General features: G+C 39.4%; 1 protein-coding gene across 2 annotated transcripts in view; it reads left to right on the top strand.

Moving 5' to 3' along the window:
* The window catches only part of LOC150081629 (uncharacterized), a 164,185-nt gene that overhangs the window by 103,110 nt on the left and 45,815 nt on the right, over nucleotides 1-15,260 (top strand). For both annotated transcript variants that reach the window (XM_090379493.1, XM_090379494.1), the window contains exon 3: nucleotides 9,910-10,050. In XM_090379493.1, the coding sequence (XP_090235619.1) occupies nucleotides 9,910-10,050 (141 nt within the window). The remainder of the gene's footprint in view (nucleotides 1-9,909; nucleotides 10,051-15,260) is intronic.

Raw genomic sequence — 15,260 nt, 5'->3', positions numbered from 1 at the left:
TCTTCCAGGTGTCGAGTTTGGCTTGTTTGCTTAGTATAGGTTGATTGTTGTCCGTATATAAACTTGGGATAGGAGCCGGTTTGTAGATGTTTCCAGCTTCTTTAAGCTTCTTGTGCAGGTTATAGTTGTCATTTTTCTTGATTAGGTCTTCGATTTCTGCACACTGATCTTCCATCCATTTTTCCTTCGCCTTCCGGATTTCCTGTTTGATCTTTTGTTGTATTTCTTTGTATTTTTCCCGGTTGTTGTTGTTTTTGAATATTCTCCGTTCATCCATTAGGTCTAGTATGTGCTGGGTCATCCACCGTTGTTTCTTTTTCGACGCCTGATGTCCTAGCAGGGTTTCTGCTGTTTCATTGATGCACTGTTTGAGTGAACGCCCGAATGCTTGCACGTCTGTTGTTACTGCTTCGATCGATCGGATTGTAGTGTTGAGATGAAGCTGTACTTGTCGTCTGTTGGCGGTGTTCTTCAGTTTCTCCAGGTCGATTCTTTTTGTTGTGCTTGTGCGTTTGACTGCTCGTAATTTGAGACGTAGTGTTGCTGTTACTGGGTTATGGTCTGATGATATGTCAGCTCCGGGGTAAGTTTTTGCATTGAGGACACTTGACTTATATCTGATGTTGATTAAGATGTAGTCAATTTGATTCCTGACGATATTGTTGTCAGAGTCTTGTGGTGAGGTCCAGGTGTATAGTCGTCGAGGTGGTAGTTTGAACCAAGTGTTGGCAATGCTAAATTTTTCTTCTTGGCAGAACTGGACGAGTCTGTCGCCTCGTTCATTCCGTGTCCCCAAGCCATGTTCTCCGACTATGTTTTGTAGCTTTCCTTGACCGATTTTGGCATTAAAGTCACCGAGGATGACCGTCATGTCGTGCTTCTTCAGCGACTTTAAAGTGTTGCTTAGCTTGTCGTAGAACAATTCAATTTCTTGATCGTCTTTGTCCGCTGTTGGTGCAGCGGACAAAGACGACTTTGCAGACTTAGGCAAGCAAATATTCTATTAAATATATACAAATGCATCCAAAATTACTTATCAAATTGGAAAATTACCATCTCCTCAATGTACCGAAGAATTACCAGGTCTATCTACAGAGGTTACCCCCCCCCCCAGGGTTCAGTCCTTGATCCTTTTCTGTGGAACATTGTCCTGGATGAGCTCCTTGACCTGGACCTAGGTCCTGTAGCCATACAAGCCTTTGCCGATGATATCACCATCTCCATTGAGGCTGACAGCAGAGCTTCTCTGGAGGCCAGACGAAACTAAGCACTTCAAATCCTTCAGGATTGGGCAGCCCTACACAAGCTAAGACTCTCACCCCAAAAGACACAATCCATTCCTGAAGGGATCAACTGCAGCCTACTAGAAACCCCACTATCAAAATTCAAGGCCAAACCATCAAGCTAGTTTCCACGTTAAAACTACTAGGAATAGTACTTGACCCTAAGCTCACTTTCTCTGCGCATCTTGCACACCTCCACACGAAAGTTAGAAACTACACTGCTCTCATTGCACGGGTGAGTCGTCGTGATTGGGGATTGGATCGACGCACCCTTTAAGTTCTGTACAAATCAATCTTCCTTCCCTTCATAACATATTGATCTGGGGTCTGGTTTCACAGGCCAACTCTTTACAACAACAAACGTAAACTGGGAACCATCCAGCGCACCACTCTTCTTACTATTACAAGGGCATGCTGCACGGTTAGCAATCCAGCCCTTCAGGTTCTTGCGGGCGTCCTTCCGCTGGATCTGGACGTTATTCGAAGGGCCTCCAACACTGTCTATCAAGGGGCATACCAGCAACTATCCTTGGACACTATCAATAACCTGAATGAAATCAGGCAGGAAAAGAAACAAATTAGCACCTTACTACTTCAGACTTGGCAGGACAGATGGACTGTTTTCGACAAGGGCCCAATCACCAAGAAATTTATACTTTATGTGAATGCCGTATTTCCCAAGTCTCCAAATTGGTTCTCTTCTGGTCTTTATCCCACCTACCTTATTACCGGACAGGGATCAATAAACCACAAACTAACATCCATAGGAATTATTGACAACCCCTACTGTGCATGTGGTGAAATAGAAGACTGGAACTATCTAGTATTAGCATTAGCATTAGTAGAGGCATATGATGCAAGAAAGCAAGCTTATTCAGCATCAGCCAAAAAAAAAAAAAAACCCCTCTCCCATTTCACCCCTCCGTTCGTTCGAAATACCTGTCCAGTTGAGCTTTAAATTTGTTTAGGCTATCAACTTCAACAACAAGTGATGGAAGTCGGTTCCACCAACCAACCACCCGCTGGCCAAAGGCAAATTTCCGCACATCTATCCGACATCCGTCCTTCCTCAATTTGAATTTATGCCCCCTGAGGTGATTATTCTGAGAAAGATGAAGAATCCCATTGGCATTGAGCATGCTCAAACCATTCAAAGCCTTATACACCTCTATCAGATCACCTCGCCGGTGCCTAATCTCCAGACTCTGTAATTTGCAAAATTTAAGCCTTTCTTCGTAAGAGCAACCCTTTGTTCCATTTACTAATCTTGTTGCCCTTCTCTGTACCCGTTCCAGCAGCTCTACATCCTTCTTGAAATGAGGCTTCCAGATCTGTATACAGTACTCAAGATGTGGCCTAACCATTGCCTTATACAAGGGAATAATCACCTCCTTATCCCTGCTGGAAAAATTCCTGTATATCATTGACAAGACACCATGAGCTACTCTTGCAGCTAGTCTGCACTGCTCAGAGAACTTCATATCTGCCTGCACAATTACCCCCAGGTCCTTTTCATTCTCCACCACTGTCAGTGTAGTACCGCAGAGTTGATACATTGCTCTGGGGTTACTGTTTCCCATATGTAGTACTTTACATTTGTCAATGTTAAAGTTCATTTGCCACTTCTCAGCCCATCTGTTCAACCTTTCCAGATCCTGTTGCAGCAGCATAGCGTCAGTAGTGTCCTGAACGACCCTGCCAACCTTTGTATCATCTGCAAACTTAGACATTAAACTTGATATCCCATCATCAATATCATTCATAAACACCGAAAACAACAATGGACCCAACACTGAACCTTGAGGAACTCCACTAATAACATTAGTCCACGTTCAGCAGTGTCCATTGATTACCACTCTCTGTCTTCTGCCACTCAACCATCCCCTTATCCATAGCAGCAATTTGCCTCCAATGCCACACTGCTCCAATTTGTGCAGCAGTCTTCCATGTGCAACAGTATCAAAAGCCTTTCTAAGATCCAAATATATAATATCAAAGTTATTCCCTGCATCCAGTTCTTTTGTGACTACATCATAGTATTCAATCAAATTGGTCAGGCAAGACCTGCCCTTAACAAAACCATGCTGCGTCTGAGCTATAACTGAATTATTGTCTAGATGATCCTGCAGTGCTTCTTTAACCAGTGCCTCCATTAATTTACCTGGAACAGAAGTTAAACTAACAGGTCTATAATTACTTGTGTCAGCCTTTGATCCTCCTTTGTGAATTGGGGTCACATTTGCACATCTCCAGTCTATGGGTACCTCCCCTGAGTCCAAAGAAGCTCTCATAATTATGGCTAGGGGTTTGCATACTTCCTTTGCTGCCTCCTTTAATATAACTGGATAGATCCCATCCACCCCAGGTGCCTTTTTTATGTTTATCCTCAACAATCTCTCCTCCACTTTCCTCTCAGTTATTACAAAATCATCCAGCTCACTGCCAATGTTTACTTTACCTACATCATTCTCCTTCCTGAATAACTCCTCATGCGTGAATGTAGATGCAAAATACTCGTTTAGATTGTTAGCCACCTGAGCAGGATCCTCAACTGTTGAACCATCAATATCCAGTGGACCAATCTGATTCATCCCTTTCCTTCTCGAGTTCAAGTATGTAAAGAACTCTTTTCTGTTTTTCTTTGCATCCTTTGCCAAGGATTTTTCGTAGTCTGCCTTTGCCTGCCTAATCTCCTTTGTGACTTGGTTACAGACCAACTTATACAAAAAAAATTTGTATCTATCATAGGCTTCCATGTCACCCATTAATTTGTATGTATCCCATGCATTTTTCTTCTCTGCCACATGTCTCATTAGTCCATCTGACAACCATTTAGGCCTAAACCTTGAACAATATTTCTTAGTTGGTATGTAAAGCCTGGTAGCCACCAAGATTAGTTCCTTGAATGCTTCCCATTTTGAGTTTGCTGTTGGTAACATCATCAGTTGGTCCCACTGTATAGAATTTAAATACTGTCTCAGACCATCATAGTCGCCTTTACGAAAACAAAAACCCTTCCCTTTACCTCTGATGGTGGTTACCTCCTTGAGTAAATCCCACTTCAACACACTGTGATCACTGCCACCTAGTGGTTCATTTATCTGCAGGTTCTTAATGCATGAAGAATCACTACTGATAATTAGATCAAGAGTATTGCTCCCTCTTGTTGCCTCGCGAACATGCTGATGTAGAAAACAATCATCCAATAAATACACAAAAGCCTTGCTAGTGTGCGAGTGACCAACCCACAAATTCCAGTCAATATCTGGGAAATTAAAATCCCCCATTATAAGACTCTCTGATTTACTGGCCCACTCTATTTCCCTGTACAATATATTATTATACTCATCAGAGTCATTAGGCCTATAGCACACTCCTACTCTCAATTTTTATTTCCCTATGCTTATGTCACACCAAACTGACTCGACACTGCCCTGTCCATCGATGTCGACTGGCTTCACTTCCTTGGACTTTATGTGTTTCTTAATTAATAGCATAACCCCTCCTCCCCTCCTGTCCTGTCTATCCTTTCTATACACATTGTATTCCCCAAATTCCAGTTCCGCATTACTTATATCTGTGTGACACCACGTCTCTGATATCCCAACAATATCTGCCTTTGATGTTTTGAGCAATACCTCAAATTCATCAAATTTATTTACCAAACTCCTAGCATTGGTGTACACGCAGGTATACATGCACCTGTTTCTATTCTTAGCTACCCTAACACAACCCATGTGTTTACTTGTAACGCAATGACTACCAGCAGTCTCTGAAATATCCTGCATCTTGTTTTTCAGACTTCTGCTCATTTGAATAGAAGCAGTGCAAGAATCACTTCCACCTCTGCCAGTGGCTACTGTTAATCTATTAGTCCTTGTATCCCCCCAACTAGCAGTTTTCCGACCCTCCTAACATTGCCTCGACAGCATCAGCAAAAATTCTTGCACCCTTTCTATTTAAGTGTATCCCATCCCTGTAGAAGCAATCTCTCCTGTTAACAAGTACAGTCCAGGCTGAAAAAAATTCTACCCCTTGAGCCTTGCACAATCCCTCCAGGGCCGAATTGATCGACAAGGCTCTCATCATATACTCCCTCCTATCGTGTCTGGGCAGAATTGCAGACACTTTCAAGTTCAACCCTAATTCACGGCTTTTTTTCAACAGTGACCTGTAATTGCTAAGTAATTCCGCCGGTCTCCTACTCTTAATATCATTAGTGCCAACGTGTACAACTATATCACCTTTTGTGCCCTTAAAAGATGATATCCGCTCTACAACGTCATCAACCTTTGCCCCTGGCAGACATACCCTGGTCCTATTCCACCTATCCTTTTTACAAAGCATGTTCCCCGTTTCCCTGACAATAGAGTCACCTGTTAACACTGTGAGAACTTCCGCAGCATCCTGTTTACTTGTATACAAAAACAACCCTCAAGGAAATGAACACTTATTCATCACAGAAGAAAACTACTACTATGAGTTTACCAAGTTTGCACAAGCCATCTTCACAAGAAGGAGGGCCCTATTGCCAATGCAGAATAGGAACACTCCAAACATCTGATCCTAACCCAACTGGCCAACCGATCTTAATCTGGGTAGGATTAACTGGCCTATCTGATTCACAAGTGGCGACTTTTTTGCGGTGTCTTATTTATCCTCCTCCCTGGGTTTCCCCTTTCACCTGATGGCGCTTATTGCTCCATTGATAATCTGAGGATGCCTTCGCCTACATCCTCCATATTTCTAGCTATACCCTCCTTTCTTGTGTACCCTCTGTATTTCCCCGACTCTACCTTTCTTTCTTTTTTTTTCTTCGTTCAAGAAGCTCTGGCGGAGACAAGCTAGAGAATAATGGGCAGCCTGGCTACCTTCTAGTGGTGCGTGCGAGCAACGTGGAGTTCCACCAGGGGCCCTGCGCCTAAATGCCAGAACACACACAACAGAACCCAACATAATACCACGTCTTCAACACACAACACTTCTCTGGCATTTACAGTGTTCCGTATTCCTTCACAGCATACATATGGCGCAGATGTGGGAAACCACAGGTGGCGCCTGACCCTAATACTATGCACACCCACAATGTGTAGTACGCTCAGATGGGGAAGATCCCTGGTGCCGTTTGACACTAAACACACTCTACACTACTTCACTCTGCGCGGTAGCACAGTGGTATCGTCACCGTCCTCCCCACACAGGGTGGAAAAGGCCCGGGTTCGAATCCCGTCGATGACGCGAGGAACTTTAGTGGGCTTTTTTCACTCCGTGGCTGAGTTAGTCAGTCTCAGGCGTAGATAGCAAGCCCCCCCACCCAGAAATTGGGTTTTTTTTCGTCCAGCAAAACAGGTAAATCGACCAGAGAGCACACGCAATTTACAGTCATAATACATATGTGGGAATATGTAAGAGATTACGGGTGGCCCTAATATAATAATTTGAATTTTCTACACTACCCCATGCGAAAGTCTTTCGTAGCACGAAATATTAATTGTAGTCCTTTGTTTCGTTTTTGCATGTTTTAAATCATTCACTTCATTCTTAGCATCTTTATTAAAATATTTAATTTTTATTTGTTGCACTTTTTTTTTAAAAATAACTTATTCAAATGCGTGCACACATTGGTATTAAACTTTGGTGCCTTGCGGGTGTGAAATTTGAATGCAAATGAATAAATAATAAACGCTTCTCCAAACAGCTTAAAAGAGCATTTCGGTGGTGGAGGTTTGAATGCAAATACCGTTAGGGCATTTCTGTCTGCGAAGATTTAAGGGTTTCAATCGAGTTTAATGACTATAGAACTTTTTCTAGGGTATTTTCTCTCGATCAATTCTTTGCTGGGAATTCGTAGAAAAAAGTCGTAGAGGTTTATCCGATGGACATTCTATATTTAGAGAATACAAAAACATTAGAACGGGAGCTGCCTCTGCGTTAATTATATACCCCAGTCTAGCTTTTATACCTGCACATAAATTAATGTCGTATGCTCAGCTAAGACTTATTTGTATAAGAATACATTTGATGTGAAGTAAATGCACTAAAATTAATAATTACTTTGTGTGATTACGTTACTCCTAACCATCATGCAAGCAAATCCAATCACTTTTAGCTCGGGTGGATCGATGCCTGATATATCAAGAAAACAACTGTTGAGAGTCACACGAAGGAAGCGACAGGTAGTTTACCAGCAAGAAAAATCGCGAGTCTTACGTAACGCGAATCATGGTGGACGTGACAGAAAATAAATGTGGCTCTCACCTAAGCACGTAAAACAAGAAATCCATACTTCTTAGTTTTCTACTCTAAAGGGGGGGGGGGAACGGAGGCGGAGTGGGGTTGGGACTGTCTAATAATAAGCAAATAGCCGTTGTAGTTGCCGGTATGACGCGATACATGGATGGCGAACACTAAAACTTGTAAACAAATACAACAGCGTGTGTTGGAGATTTTTGGTGCCGACATGGGAAGGATAAAATATGTATGCGACAGGTGAAATTGAAGCTGGTGAAAGCTATGCGACTTTGCACTTTTTTTTTTAACACAATGTATCCCTAAAATGGGCGAGGGGATCTAATCCATTAGATGGCTTACTCGAAGTGTTTTTTTTTATCTTTTTTATTCCGATCCAAAAGCGACTCCGAGTACTGTCCGTAGTCTATATGACGCCACAAATTTGAACTTACAAATAATCTGTATAAACAATTAGAAAATAATCGCAATCATTTAAATATGTTACGTATCTTGTAGCAGATACGTAACGTTTTTATCCAATATGAGAGTTTAAGTGAAAACTCCAGCTTATTTTAACCATCATGATTCAAAAAAGTAACTGGATTAGGGATACATTTGACGTTAATGATAGATTTTTTTTTGCGACTGTGCGTTTAAATTAATTTTACAGAAACGAATTTGGTAATGAATAAAAACGCATTAGCTGGAACTTGCAAAGTAACGATTTTAATGTCCTTCCTAGCACTTACTCATGCGAAAAGTCTTACTCAATACTTAATTTGAAATTTAAATATAGAAATGACAAATCATATCAGACGGCAGGATCCAACTTCCCAACATCAAACCAAATATTCAAACTTCACTCGGTCAGACAGTCCTATTTATTCATTAATATGAATAAAAAGGGCCGTTAGTGCCAATATTGTGTTCATATTTTTAAAAATAAAATAAACCTTTTTAAGTCCAACCCTCTTGTCGTTTTTACCCAATTCAATGTTTAATTTTAAATAACATCCGGTAAGCTTAAGGTCCCTATTTTCAAACTAAAAATGGCAGACCACAGACACCTAAAAGGTTAAGACAGCTGTGGTATGCAATACTTATTAAAATTTTCGGTTTTGGAAAACGGTTGCTTCTCAAAGTTTTCTAGGTATTCATAAAACAGCTGAGGCTGGCATAAAATTATTGTAATAAGATTAATCTTTCTGTATCATGATTTTAAAGTCTGAAAAAAAAATACCACTAAGTTCACTGTTTTATTGTACTACTCTCAATATGCTTCTGACTGGCAAAGCGTGCTAATGACAATGAAGAGTCCAAGGGAGAGTTTCGCAATTTTATTAAGATATTTTTTATATATTATAATTTATTATTTAGTATACCTGTATACTAGAGCATTTTATAAAAACAGTACTGTAGATCAAAGGCCCGATGCAAATTGTAAATATGATCTACTAAATTGTAAACATCAATTCCTACATACTTGCAATAAAGTTTGCAAGCAACCAAAAAGCTTTATTTTTCCAATTTTATTTAGTAATTTGCGCCTAATAAATATATAAAATTATCAGAGGTCCGAACTCACCAAGAGCACACCTTTCCCCTTAATCACTAACTACGGATTGTAAAGGTTGTCTAAAAATGAATCCCTCGCACACGTCTGAAAATTTACAGTATTTAGGGGGTGTTTTTTTATGAAAACCCCAAACACGAAAGATATTAGAACCTATAGTACTTAGTAATATGCGTGGGTTGAGGGTTCAGAAGATGAAAGAAAATATTTGTTGAGATTAGACTTGAATTTCTGTAGATTATAATTTAAATATAGAGGTTGTTCCAGAAAATGGAGGATGAAGGAATAAATGAGGAAGAATATTTTATACAAGACAACCAGGAATAAGATGTGCACTTCTTCCCGGGATACTTTTAATTACAGATCTTTTAATGTTTCCGTCTCTATTTATTAATTTTAACCAAATTTCCTAATTAGTTTTAATCCTATTCCACTTTAACATCATATAACAAAGCATATCAAGCGAAGCGAGTACCGAAAATTAAGCCTTTATGCTGTTTCTCCCATTAGTCTAATTCTTATACGGTACTTTAAGAGATTCTATTAATCACCTAAATCAGAAGAAGAAAAGTTATTTCTGTGAGTTTGAGATTGGGCAGTAAAAGGATGCTGACTGGCTGGTCCAGCTTCTTTAACAAACATTTAAAATGAATCAAGAGGTATTTTTTTAAATATTATATTAAATAGATGTTAAATATCATTTTATATCCTTAAACTCGATTACATTAAATAACAGGGAAATTAGTTAAATTGTGATTTTAATTACTTTAATTTTTTTGTTTCTAACATACCTTGCAGTTTTAATATTTTCTATTCTCTTAGGTGTCGGTTTCTACTTGGGAGAGCCATGTATATCTGCCTGTAATAATATCCTTTTTCATGTATACTGTAATGCCACCACAGGTCGTTGTGAATGTCTCAATGACTACCCAGTCAGCGTCAAAAATAAAATGTGTGTTAAACGTAAGAACCATTCATTCTTATTACTAATGTGCATGCCGTAATGTTTTTCAACCGTTAATATTTTGCATGCATCTGCTAATTGCCTTTTTATAAGTGTTCTGAATTTAACTAATTTTAAATCATTTACTTGAACATGCACTCTTACGAGGATCATCCACAAGTAATGATTCCAAATAATGCGACCGCTGTATAATCATGGCGGATTTGTCGAAATTATAACCTCAAGAGAAAAATGTTTTTTTTTTTTTTTTATATTGTTGTACCAGGAGGTCCCTACCAAATTCGGGCAACCTCGCCGTACATTTACAATACCATAGATACAGTATTACAGATACAATTCATAATATTGTACAGAGAATAAGGAACATCCATTCAAAAGTAGACAACAATGTCCGAAGTCCATCTGCATAAGAACCCTCCAAGAAGAACTGGGTTATCCAAGTCGAGCGCAGTACGAGGAACTGCGCGATCTTACTGAAACCGTCCGATATGCTTAGAATCTGACGCAATGAGTCTGCCACAACACAAGGAACTGAACATTACTACTGAGCCATCTGTGAAAAGCGATGGATAATACACCTGAAGTCATGCAGCAAACGAAACTGCATCTGAACAAACGTCTCGGAGTAAGAAGAAATAACGATTCAAAAAGAAAAGAAAAGGAAAGGAAAGGAACTGCCCTGTGCCTTTTATTTGTTCAGTTTCTCAAGGTGCTATATGGCAGGTGCATCCTACATGCGACCCACGGGGCAAACGAAATTAGCATGAGATTTATATTTATATCAATAAAAATTTAACGCGGTTTGCACGCATATAGATTTTTGATCATGTGGATGACTACTGAAAATACTTCGTACCCCTCTCATACAGGTCGAACGTTGAATCTGATAGTGAAATGAAGACCAATCGTTCGTCGTTGACCGCATGAAAATGAAAAACTCTTTCCAGAACGACAATGGTGTAAATGTATGGAATGTAATGGATATTATGGAAGAATAAGTGTACAGATATTTTAACACGTTTAATTAAATATTACTCTGTTATTGTTTTCAATTGGGAAATTAAAAAAAAGCATTATTACTTTTGGAGCGACACTAGTAAATTATTCCAAAGTTTAAGAAAAGAGCAAACAGCGCAAATAATTGGATGTTACTGAACGAAAATAACATTAAAAATGAACCACATCACAATAGCAGCAGTATTTCCTAATACCATAGCCCTCCTTGGCAATTACAGATTGCCACTTGGCACTCTTTTAGAGAAGTCTGTTCTGAATCAATCAGTTTAGCAGCGATTAAATTCTTTAAGATCTATTCAATTTATCAACCCTGCGCAACATACGAATCGGTCCATGAACAATATACAAACAATAAAATGAAGCCCATGTGGCTTAAACAACCATATGCGCAGTATGATCAGAGCAATTGATGCACTAAAAAATCTATCTCTAGACCAACCATGCTACAACCCCGACACACCTCTTCCACCATTCCGCCTGCAGTCACCAAGAAACGAAAAAATGCTACTGGAACATTGACTATTCGACTAGGCCTCAAATTGTTATGAAATAAGAATCCGCCCCTTAAATTACATTCTTCTACCCACAGACGAAAAATTGTGAGTACCCACCTTATTTTAAAGCGCAGATTTACAATTCCGCTCAAGTATTATTATTATTAATTTTTTTACAGGTTCGTTTGACAGGAAAATTCAAAACAGAAATTGTATAAATAAACATTATAAAAACAGTATTGTCGCTGCGTCAATCTTGTAGATTTGGTAGACACTGGCCGCACATACTGCCTTGTAAGAGAAAGCTCTACAGTGTAAGAATTTAACTCATGAAAGAAACTGAAATAACACTGCTAAATACGCATTTGTATATTCCTAAAAGTGATGAGCACTGCGGCCTTCTCTTCCATGAATGAGGGAAATTTGAATCCATAATATCCCTTAAAAATCTCCATAAAATGAAACCAAATGAACTAAAGTCTGGACTTCTTGGTAGCCATAATATTTTTGAAGTAAGCTACCCATAAAAGGCAAACTCCAAGTGCGCCAAGGTATGAGAGGTCACAGTAGTCTCACTGTCATATAGAAACAACATTTTACGGAGCTCGTTTTATGTTTCCACAAATATTTTTACGACGGCAGCATAACGCTTACTATTGATTGTCTTGGTAGATGTGGTATTTCACGAAGGAACATTATGTCAACTAATTGCATTTCTTTTCACAAAGTCCTTGTATTAGTGAGGTAGACTGACAACTATACTAGGGGCCACACACAACATCTCAGAGTATTGTGACACATTGCTTCTTCGCCTTCAACTACATGACATGGCTAGATAGGACCCTTCAGACGTCAACTACACCTATCTGCGCCTCTATCACTTGGGATGTGATCCTCATAGAGAGCAAGACTCTTTCACCGTAACCAGATCTCACTGGATTCGGAATTTAACACATCAACATGCGACAGCTGCTACCCCTGCATGGTTATACCCGACTGAGAGCATCTTCGTAAGTGATTGTGACCAGAGAGGACTCCTACCAAACAAGATTACACTGGACTATGGCATGCAATGCCGATATGTGACATCCACCCGCAGAAGATACGGGACTGTTTTTACCTCCATAGGTCTCATGACCGTGACCTCAACTTCCACTTCAATGGCTGACACTGGACCGACTATCTTCTGGATCACATGGACCAGACTGACCAGCCCAACTTTTAACTTCCACGCTGAAGCAGACTTCTCACACAGTGACAAACCACCCATGTCCCTCACTCACCGTTAAGGTGACTTCCGGACAGGATGTGCTCTCTAGATTGACAAACACCTGACACCGATTTGACCTACGAAGACGACTTCACTGGATTGGGACATCAACAAGAGTGACATCTTCCAATGGACGCTCTACACTGACATAAGCTGCGAATCTACACCTTGGTAGAGTGCACTGCTGATCCCGGAATAGTCCGGGGTGGGATCTTCGCTGCTGACCCCAACTTCGGGTGGGATTTTTGTACTTACTGTTCATTGCTCTACACTATCGTATATTTCATAACCCTTCCTTCCTGTTTCTGTGAGAATGCCTTCAACTATCCTACTCCATCTTTCTATCACTGTTCCCCAAATCCCTCCCTCCATTCCTCTGACTTTTCGGGATTCTCCAGACTTTTGTCTCTGAAGATGCCCAGTACGAGCTAGCTGTAGAATCTGGCACGCCTTCGTGCATCTAGCAATGGGAGTCAAGTGACCTGGGGTCCATTGTGCTGCGGAGCTGCCAGATGCCGGCCACTCAATGCAACAAAACTTCACACTTTTACACAAACCAACACTACATACAAAAGTCCGGCCCTGGCACTTGCCTCACCAAATAATGATCCAGCGGTAAATGGCGGGAACCCTGGAGTCCGCAAAAAAAAAAAAAATAAAAAACCCTTACACATTACATTGTATGTTCCCAATTCTGAATTTCAACAGAACAATGGTAGTACAAATTTTTAATATTATGTACTGCCGTTGGGAATTACGCGGTTCAGAAATGCATTTTAGGAACACTTGCTGTTTATAGTGCATATAGACAGTCTGTGAAGTACAAAAAAAGACTGGGCCGGGTATCGATAGAGAATCGGCGAAACTGGAACCTCAGAGTGAAAAATAAATCTTCAGATAAGACAAGAAAAAAGGAAACTTACATAGTATATTTAACCAAATAAACAATTTAATTGAATTGATCATTTTAAACCATTTGAAGGTAACAGCGCAGAAGCTCCAGCACATTAAATATTTAGGTAACTACTGCTTTACCTTAAAAAACTAATTAACGAACAAAAACAAACTAAACAACGAAAACTTACTTTCACCACAGGAAGAGCCCATCATCCCTTTGCGAGGTTGGCGTTAATGCTGCAACCTACGATACGAAAAAAGACTGAAGAAATTCATCCCCAAAGATAAAAGCAGAATTCCAAGTCTGCTCTTATCTCTGGAGGCGGATTTCTTTAGTACTTTTTCAGTTTATTTCTTGCAAGAAATAAACCGAAATCACGATATAATAAGAATTAAAAGAATAAGGTATCACAGGCATGATTTCTTCAGGGAAGCACGCACACAGGGGTGTTTTGTGCGCGCGCGCTCCTGTGAAGAAATCATGCCTAGTGTAAACTTTTTCGTTACAATGAAACACAGTTATGTTTAGCTAAACATGTGTTCCCTGCATAGAAAAGCCAAACATAGTTATTTTAATTGAATATCAATTAAAATAACTGAATTTAATTGAATATCAATTAAAATATAAATTAAAATTAAAATATCAATTAAAATAACGTTTAAAAAATATATATACAACCTAATTTACTTTATAGCAGTGTAGATCAAAAATAAATAATTATCACGAAAATCAAATTCATTGCCCCCCACCACCTCAACCAGTTTACATTCCAGACTGTGAAAAGTATGGCTAAAACTTTATTACAGAAAGACGCAGGTTCTGAAAATTGAATGGCCATTTCTACAAGATATTCAGGGGTGTTTTACGCATACGACTATACATAAAATATTGGGTTAATCATATTTTATTTGTGATGCGATTAGATAAACTTTCAATCATAAGTACGATGCTGTTTTTGCTAAAATCAAAGTACATTAATAACAAGCAGGCTAATAAACAATTAGTACCAAATTTATTTGTTACGGTACGTATAGCAGTTTTTTTTTTTTTTTTTTTGCTCACGTAATAATCAGCAACTTTTTATAAAAGCGATTAAAACCATGATTCAACTAACCAATAAACAAAGAATATTATTCGTGTACGTTGTTTGAAACGTCTGCGAACTGGGAGGTTTGCCGAGCTTGTCAAAAGGAGATCAGAACACCACACAGAAACGAACTGGATCGTGTGAGTCCATAATAGAATAGCTCTAATTTGAATAATTGCAATTCACTCCCTCTTAAAAACGATGTTTACTAAACAGCTATACAGAGAAATAGAGTGGACAAGTAAATCAGAATGTTTTATAATGGGGATTTTAACTTTCCAGATGTTGACTGGAATTTGTGGGTTGGTCACTCGCACTCTAGCAAGACTGTAGATTTAAAGAATGACCATTTCACACAACAGCGTGTTAGAGAAGCAACAAGAGGAAGCAATACTCTTGGATGATTATAATCAGTGATTCTAAATACATTAGAATCTGCAGGT

The sequence above is a fragment of the Mastigoproctus giganteus genome, chromosome 8 (genome assembly GCF_048544385.1).
Source record: "Mastigoproctus giganteus isolate SK-2022 chromosome 8, ASM4854438v1, whole genome shotgun sequence".
NCBI lineage: Eukaryota > Metazoa > Arthropoda > Arachnida > Uropygi > Thelyphonidae > Mastigoproctus > Mastigoproctus giganteus.
The sequence above is the reverse complement of the archived record's forward strand: the minus strand, read 5'-3'. Positions and strand labels throughout refer to the sequence as shown.